At 43.4% G+C, this 9,027-nt stretch overlaps 1 protein-coding gene across 2 annotated transcripts in view; it reads left to right on the forward strand.

Moving 5' to 3' along the window:
* Positions 1 to 8,827, forward strand: part of FKBP2 (FKBP prolyl isomerase 2) — a 58,211-nt gene extending 49,384 nt beyond the window's left edge. For both annotated transcript variants that reach the window (XM_077455788.1, XM_077455789.1), the window contains exons 4-6: positions 7,241 to 7,287; positions 7,382 to 7,417; positions 8,667 to 8,827. In XM_077455788.1, coding sequence (XP_077311914.1) covers positions 7,241 to 7,287; positions 7,382 to 7,417; positions 8,667 to 8,728 — 145 coding nt within the window. In that variant the 3' untranslated portion in view covers positions 8,729 to 8,827. The remainder of the gene's footprint in view (positions 1 to 7,240; positions 7,288 to 7,381; positions 7,418 to 8,666) is intronic.
* The last annotated feature ends 200 nt before the right edge of the window (positions 8,828 to 9,027 follow it).

Here is a 9,027-nt window from a genome sequence, read left to right on the forward strand (position 1 = left end):
TACATATTTTTTGTTAAAAAACAAAACAAAAAAACTACTACTAATAAGCATATATTGATAATGAAAAGAAAAGTTTAGCGTTACTTATCCAGCTAGCTCAAGTAATCAAATATAGTACAAGCACGTGATGAATGATGACACAAATGAAAAGCGTGACCATAATGGTGATAACCCCTCGGAGGCCAAAAAAGTAAAGGGACAAATATGACTTGTATTCTTCTATAGTGACATATCACAAATTAGTGAACCAATAAATATACTCAAAAACATGCAGTTGGAATAACCGTAACAGCTCTGCTTTGCAGGAAGGAAAAAAAAACCTGCACATTGCTGCTGTCAGAAGACAGTCTATTTGGTAATGTCTGGAGCCGATCGTCAGCTGCTGGCACCCAATCAGTGGGCCGCACCCGTTAATTGGATCGTGCTGCAGCCAGTCACAGTACAGCTGGGGTGGTAGGGGGCGTGCTCCCTACCCCGGTGCATGGATCATGTACTGGGTACATGATCTTGTGCATGAGACACCTTGCCGCGGCATTTTTACAGTATATGGTCAGCAAGTGGTTTTTCAGAACAGCTCTCATCCTTCTGAATTTTCATTCTGTCCTACAATGATTGTTTTTTTTATTTTTATTTTTTTGTTTTTAAACTTTTTGCTACTTGCAAAAAAAAGCATTTTTCACAAAGGCAGGCATACTGGCAGTTCATGACTTTGTATCTACTGTAGTAAATTTATTTTAAACTCGGATGCAGTTCACAATTTATCAAATTCCCATGGTCCTTTATAACCCAGCTCCTTTACACACAGCAGTGGCTGATATCTTAAAATCAGGGTGGCAGCGTCTGCACTGGCTACTAAAAAAGACAGTAGTTAGACTGGCGAAGACATATATAAATTTTTTTTTATTATATACACCATGTTAACCAGTTGCCGACCGCCGCACGACGATGTACGTCGATAGCATGGCACGGGCAGGCATATTGGCGTACATGTACGTCCCTTGCCTCCCGCGGGTCGGGGGCCCGATCGGGCCCCCGCCCGGTGCCTGCGGCGGTCGGTATTCGTGCGGGAGCGATCCCGGATGAGGGGACGGCCATTCGTTCATGGCCACCCCCTCGCGATCGCTCCCGACGAATAGGAATCCCCCGTGACATCACTTCCTCTCCTGTAATGTAAACACAGGAGAGGAAGTGATGTATTCTCTCCTCCGTGTCGGTATTTTTCGTTCCGACACGGAGGAGAGCGGATCGGTGAGTTGCACCAACACTCTACACACACAGTAGAACATGCCAGGCACACTCACACCCCCCCTTTACCCCCCGATCACCCCCCCAATTACCCCTGCCCCCCAGTCACAGTGACACCAATGTCATTTTTTTTTTTTTTTTTTTTTTTTTTGCATTGGTGTCATTTGTGACTGTAATAACTGTTAGGGCAGTTAGAGTTAGCCCCCTTTAGTTCCAATGTACCCCCCTAACCCCCCCAATAAAGGTTTAACCCCGTGATCACCCCCCGTCGCCAGTGTCACTAAGGCTGGGTTCACATTGCAGCGGTTTATGAGAACGAATGTGATTCGCACCGCACTGCAGTGCAAATCACATCCGATCTCTGTGCGATTCGAGTTCAGCCATTCGCCGCACCCGCCACACCCGCCGCACCCACCGCAAATTCGCACGGGACCCTTTTTTTGGCCCGCAGCAGAATCGGATCGCATGGGTGTTCACACCATGCGATCCGAGTTTGCAGATCGCACTGCGATATGCGAACTGATCTGGGGGTGTCAGTAACATTTCACTGACACTCCCAGCAGTTCGCATAGGGCAGTGTGAACTGCCGCCGGGAGGCATGCGATGCGGGAACCCGCCGCGGATTTGCGGCGTTTCCGCATCGCTCCAGTGTGAACCCAGCCTAATAAGCGATCATTTTTCTGATCGCCGTATTAGTGTCACAGGTGACGCTAGTTAGGCAGGTAGGTATTTAGGTTCGCCGCAGCTTTTTATAGCGCCAGGGACCCCCATATACTACCGCATAAAGCCCCCTGATTGCCCCCTAGTTAACCCTTTCACCAGTGATCACCATATAACTGTTACAGGTGACGCTGGTTGGTTAGTTATTTTTTATAGTTTCAGGGCACCCGCCATTTATTACCTAATAAAGGTTTAACCCCCTGATCACCCGGCGGGTGTCATTTGTGACTAATAACTGTTAGGGCAGTTAGGGTTAGCCCCCTTTAGTTCTAAGGTACCCCCCTAACCCCCCCAATAAAGGTTTAACCCCGTGATCACCCCCCGTCGCCAGTGTCACTAAGGCTGGGTTCACATTGCAGCGGTTTATGAGAACGGATGTGATTCGCACCGCACTGCAGTGCAAATCACATCCGATCTCTGTGCGATTCGAGTTCAGCCATTCGCCGCACCCGCCGCACCCGCCGCAAATTCGCACGGGACCCTTTTTTTGGCCCGCAGCAGAATCGGATCGCATGGGTGTTCACACCATGCGATCCGAGTTTGCAGATCGCACTGCGATATGCGAACTGATCTGGGGGTGTCAGTAACATTTCACTGACACTCCCAGCAGTTCGCATAGGGCAGTGTGAACTGCCGCCGGGAGGCATGCGATGCGGGAACCCGCCGCGCATTCGTGGCGTTCCCGCATCGCTCCAGTGTGAACCCAGCCTAATAAGCGATCGTTTTTCTGATCGCTGTATTAGTGTCACAGGTGACGCTAGTTAGGCAGGTAGGTATTTAGGTTCGCCGCAGCTTTTTATAGCGCCAGGGACCCCCATATACTACCGCATAAAGCCCCCTGATTGCCCCCTAGTTAACCCTTTCACCAGTGATCACCATATAACTGTTACAGGTGACGCTGGTTGGTTAGTTATTTTTTTATAGTTTCAGGGCACCCGCCATTTATTACCTAGTCTCACTAGTGTACCCCTAAATTTAGGGGTGTCTACTTTCCAAAATGGGGTCATTTGGGGGGGGTTTGTGCCATCTTGGCATTTTATGGCCTTCAAAACTGTAACGCCCTTAGAAAGCCTGAAGGCGGTGCTTGGTTTTCGGGGCCCCGTACGCGGCTAGGCTCCCAAAAAGTCCCACATATGTGGTATCCCCGTACTCAGGAGAAGCAGCAGAATTTATTTTGGGGTGTTATTTCACATACGCCCATAGCATGTGTGAGCAATATATCATTTAGTGACAACTTTGTGTAAAAAAAAAAAAAAAATTTTTTTTTTTGTCATTATTCAATCGCTTGAGGCAAAAAAATAAAATATTCAATGGGCTCAACATGCCTCTTATCAATTTCCTTAGGGGGTCTACTTTCCAAAATGGGGTCATTTGGGGGGGTTTTGTACTGCCCTGCCATTTTAGCACCTCAAGAAATGAGATAGGCAGTCGTAAACTAAAAGCTGCGTAAATTGCAGAAAACGTACCTTAGTTTGTAGATGTGACAACTTTTGCGCAAACCAATAAATATACAATTATTGACTTTTTTTTTACCAAAGACATGTAGCTGAATACATTTTGGCCTAAATGTATGACTAAAATTGAGTTTATTGGATTTTTCTAATAACAAAAAGTAGAAAATATCATTTTTTTTCAAAATTTGCGGTCTTTTTACGTTTATATCGCAAAAAATAAAAATCGCAGAGGCAATCAAATACCATCAAAAGAAAGCTCTATTTGTGGGAAGAAAAGGACGCAAATTTTGTTTGGGTACAACATTGCATGACCGCGCAATTACCAGTTAAAGCAGCGCAGTGCCAAAGTGTAAAAAGACCTCTGGTCATTTACCAGCAAAATGGTCCGGTCTGAAAGTGGTTAATTTAACATGTTACATTCTCCTGTCATACTTAATTCAGGGGATCAGATCACTGTTTTATTTAACCACTTTCAGACCGGACCAATTTGCTGGTCAAAGACCAGACCACTTTTTGCGATTCGGCACTGTCGCTTTAACTGACAATTGCGCGGTCGTGCGATGTGGCTCCTAAACAAAATTGACGTCCTTTTTTTTTCCCACAAATAGAGCTTTCTTTTGGTGGTATTTGATCACCCCCTTATTTTTTGCGCTATAAACAAAAATAGAGCGACAATTTTGAAAAAAACGCATTATTTTTTACTTTGTTATAATAAATATCCCCCAAAAATATATAAAAAAAAACATTTTTTTTTCCCTCCGTTTAGGCCGATACGTATTCTTCTACATATTTTTGGTAAAAAAAAATCGCAATAAGCGATTAGTGATTGGTTTGCGCAAAAGTTATAGCGTTTACAAATAGGGATAGTTTTATAGCATTTTTATTAATAATTTTTTATTTATTTTTTTTACTAGTAATGGCAGCGATCAGCGATTTTTTTTTTTTTTTTTTTTTTTTTTTTTTTATTTATTGTGACTGCGACATTGTGGGGGACCCATCGGACATTTTTGACACATTTTTGGGACCATTGCCATTTATACAGTAATCACTGCTATACAAATGCAGTGATTCCTGTGTAAATGGCAGTGAAGGGGTTAACCAGTGGGTGGCAGTGTAGGGGTTAAGTGTTCCTAGGGGTGTGTTACTAACTGTGGGGGGGTTGGGCTTTCATTTAGTGAACACTGACCTCTGCTCCAATCACATGGAGCAGAGATCAGCGTCACTAGTTGCTAGGCAGAATGAAGAAATGCTGTTTACAACGGCATTTCTTAATTTAGCCGCTCTGTGAGACGATCGCGGGGACGCCCGCGGCGATCGAGTCCGCGGGTCCCGCGACCGGACTCACGGGGGTCCCGACCAGTGCGGGAGCGCGCTGCCGGCGGCGCGCTCCCGATGGCAGGGCGGCAAATTTAAAGGGACGTACATGTACACCCATTTGCCTGCCCGTGCCATTCTGTCGACGTACATCGTCGTGCGCTGGTCGGCAAGTGGTTAAAGAACATTAAACAATCCAAGAATTGGGGCTAATGCCTTATATTGGCAACTCTTGGCTTTCCATGCTGCAGAAAGCCACTGCCACATATAGCCTCCCTTTTGTTGGAAAAAAAAGTGGATTGGAAAATGTTTCAGCTGAACAATACCTGCATCCAATCGGTAGAAGCTATTTCCCTGGTTTTGTGCAGCACTCTTCATATTGTGAACACCACTCCTCCCACCCTTCATGTAGCTTCATATCTGACTCCCAGCTAAAATACCCTATATAGCAGGGATATGCAATTAGCGGACCTCCAACTGTTGCTGAACTACAAGTCCCATGAGGCAGAGCAAGACTGACGGCCACAAGCATGACACGCAGAGGCATGATGGGACTTGTAGTTTTGCAACAGCTGGAGGTCTGCTAATTGCATATCCCTGCTGTATAACCGCTTCCTGGGTATAAATATACACACTGTGTGTGTCTTTATTAGGTACACCTTAGTAGTACCGGGTTGGAACTACCTTAATTCTTTGTGGCCTAGATATTCTACAAGGTGTTGAAAACATTCCTCTGAGATTTTGGTCCATAGTGACATGATGGCATCACGCAGTTGCTGCAGATTTGTCAGCTGCACATTCATGAGGTGAATCCCCCGTTCCACCACATCCCAAAGGTGCTCTATTGGATTGCGATCTGGTGACCGTGGAGGCCATTAGCGTACAGTGAACTCATTGCAGCTTTAACTCTGCTGGGAAGGCTGTCCACAAGGTTTAGGAATGTGTCTTTGGAAATGTTTGACCGTTCTTCCAGAAGTGCATTTGTGAGGTTAGGCACTGATGTTGGACGAGAAGGCCTGGCTCAGTCTCTGCTCCAATTCATCCCAAAAGTGTTCTATCTGGTTGAGGTCAGGACTCTGTGCATACCAGTCAAATTCCTCCACCCCAAACTTGTTCATCCATTTATGGACCTTGCTTTTTGCACTGGTGCACAGTTATGTTGGCACAGGAAGGGGCCATCCCCGAACTGTTCCCACAAAGTTGGGAGCATGAAATTGTCCAAAATGTCTTGGTATGCTGACGCCTTAAGAGTTCTCTTCACTAGAACGAAGGGGTTAAGCCCAACCCCTGAAAAGCAATACCACACCATAACCCCCCTCCAAATGATTTGGACCAGTGCACAAGGCAAGTTCCATAAATACATGTACTGTAATGTGTGTCCCACATAATGTGTTCTGCTTCCCTTGTGTACTGTGCCCTCCTGTCCCAGTGTACTTTACCTGCTGTACACTGTTTATGCCAAGTTGGAACCAGAATTGAGCATCTGCAGAAAAAGCAAGCACAAGTTTTTTTACATTAGATGTTTTAATATAGATTTCATTATTTTAATGCCATTTCTAAAAATATTTGTTATATCAACAGCTTGCTGATCACACCAGTGTTCCGTGAGCTGTATATCTTAACATTAGTTCATGGGTTCCGAGATCTCTTCCTGCAAGATAAAAAGGTTGAGACATCCTGGTCTGGGGTCACTTTACAGTTTAACCGTAACGTAAAGCAATAGAGCCAAAGCTTGGTTGTACTTCCCCTGTGGATCACAAAAGCGCAGTTCGTTCTGCACTCCTGTGACCCGTTTTCAGGCAACAGTGGGCTGAAGACTGCTGTCAGCTGATGTCACAGTGCCGGTCCAGGCTTGGGAAAGTGTGTGACCATATGGTTAGGATATGCCCATATGCCTGGACCGGCACCTGGCTCAGCCTCTCAATGAGCCACTGAGAGCCTGAGCCGGCCGCTTCCACCCCCTCCCAACCCAGTGCTCTAGCACCTGATAGTCACCAGCTCTCTCCTCAGGGAGCTCTGAGAACCGAGTGATTGCCTGTGTTTGATCATTCTTCGGTTTTCAGTCTTGGAGCCAGTGGGACTGATCCACCTAGGCAAGTATGATTCCCCCCCAAAAATAAACATACTTCTCGATTTGGTGATCCCAAAACCAAAAATTTCTTCCCCAATCCACCTTTTCTTAAGTTTGAAGGGTCTTGGATGCACCATTGTATTTCAGTGGAATAAGCAGCATTTTATTGTCTCTGCCCTTTTGCTATATGTTTTTAGTAGGTCTAGCTGTGATTTAGGTTTGACTATGGAAGTGTCTTAATCATAACCTTTAAAACTGAGGCTGGTTTGTTTTGATAAATGTCTTTGTTAACAAAGTTTTATATTTCTGAAGCATTTAGCATCCCTTGATCTCCACCATATGGTCAAGGAAAACATGCCTGATTAGTATATGGACCATATTACGTCACAGATATAGTAAACCTCATGTAATACTGAAGCTTTGCTTTATTTTGCAGAATGTGTGAGGGGGAGAAAAGGAAGCTGGTTATTCCTCCAGAGCTGGGTAAGAATTGTATTTTACTTGGAAGTGGAAAGGAATGGGGGCACCTTGCTGAATAAGCCTTAAATGTATTTTATTTTATTTTTTTTTGCTTCAGGATATGGAGATCGAGGTGCACCACCCAAAATACCAGGTGAGGTGAACAGTATATGCTCAAGTACTTTTCTTTTTTTGTAAATCCGGGATTTCTCACTATTTTAGCCCCCCCCCCCTTCTTCCCCCCCCCCCCCCCCCCCCTATTATTGGATCCTCTGTTCTATTTGCCATTCTTGGTCCTTTTACACTCAGATATTGTGTTCCATGAAAATGTTTGATTCTAGCAGTATGAAGCTATAAGTCTATAGAACCTTCCTGCACTTCCATCAGTAAAGGTCACCTGAACAGAACATCTTGATTGCTGCTTTGATCGAGGGTTTATATGTTATTACAGTAGAATAACCTCTAAGAAACTGACATGTATATAATCGTTTTTTTTAAGTTGAGGGCAGCAGGCCGTGACACGAGCATGACAGTGAGTAAAGAATAAGAAAGCAGAACCTGAAATTGCCTCCTAAGCAGCAAACCTGGGAAACTGTAGATCTGGTTATCATTGGTTATTTAATATCTATATGAACATGGATGGAAGAAACAAGTATATCACTCTCAGGAGCTATAAGAGGTTATCGGCAATGCAAAAAGTTAAATGAGTGTTAAAGATTAGAGCTCAAGTCCACAAAGATTTTTTTTTTTAGTGCCATCGGCACAGATGACTCACAAATCGGCAGATATGAAAACCATAATGAAGGTTGAGTATTTATAAATTCTCCATAGCTACTTTTGCAAATGATGGGAAAATGGCAATGAAAACTTGTGATGCTACATACAATACTTAATAGAAACCTCCATCCCATTGCGATCACACATTTAAATGTCATAATTTTAATTACAAATGTGTTCAGCAAAGAGTAAAACATTTTGTAGCCTCCTTTTTCTAATTCCTTTTTATTTTTATTTTTTATTTTTTTGTTTCGTTAAGCGTGTTTTCTTCTTTCTAAATGCCACCTATTGTATCAGTCTATTTTATGCCTGGTCTTAAATAGTTCAACTGAATAATATATTGGCTCGCCACAGCATGAATGTTACATAAGCAAACTATACAGTCTTCATTAGCAAAGCATTGCAAAAGCCAACGTGGAAGTTTATTGACCCATAGTAGCTAGAAAAACTTCAGTTTATCAGTGAGAGGGGAATTTCAGGTGGCTGCTTTAGATTTTTTTTTTTTTTTTTTTTTTTTTTTTTAATCTTTGCATGTTGAATGTTATCTTAAGAAATAAATAACGGTTACCGTTGTGCTGTTGGCCTAGGTGCTTTTGCTAATTTGCATTTATTTTTATTTTTTCCAGGAGGAGCCACTCTTATATTTGAGGTGGAGCTGTTAAGCATTCAAAGAAGATTGGATTTGTAATTGGGGTGGCGGGGGGGTGTCTCATTCCTTTGTACGGGGTCCTGTTTGTGCTGGAAGGCAGCGTCTCACACAGTGCTGAATAAAAAACACAGACACAAATTCGGGCTCTGTTCATTTGCATAATTACATGTTGAGATTAGACTTTTTCCAGATGAGCAATTAATAAGCCAAGGCTTAATGCAGACTGCATTCCTGAAATCCTTTGTGTTATCCTTTTTTTTTATTTTTATTTTTTTGTCCTTTTTTTAAGTTATTTTCTCTTTTTTTATAGTTTTCAATTTTTTTTTTTTTTTGTTGCA

This window comes from Lithobates pipiens, unplaced genomic scaffold (assembly GCF_037356315.1).
Source record: "Lithobates pipiens isolate NorthernLeopardFrog02 unplaced genomic scaffold, aLitPip1_a1.2 Scaffold_10, whole genome shotgun sequence".
Taxonomy (NCBI): domain Eukaryota; kingdom Metazoa; phylum Chordata; class Amphibia; order Anura; family Ranidae; genus Lithobates; species Lithobates pipiens.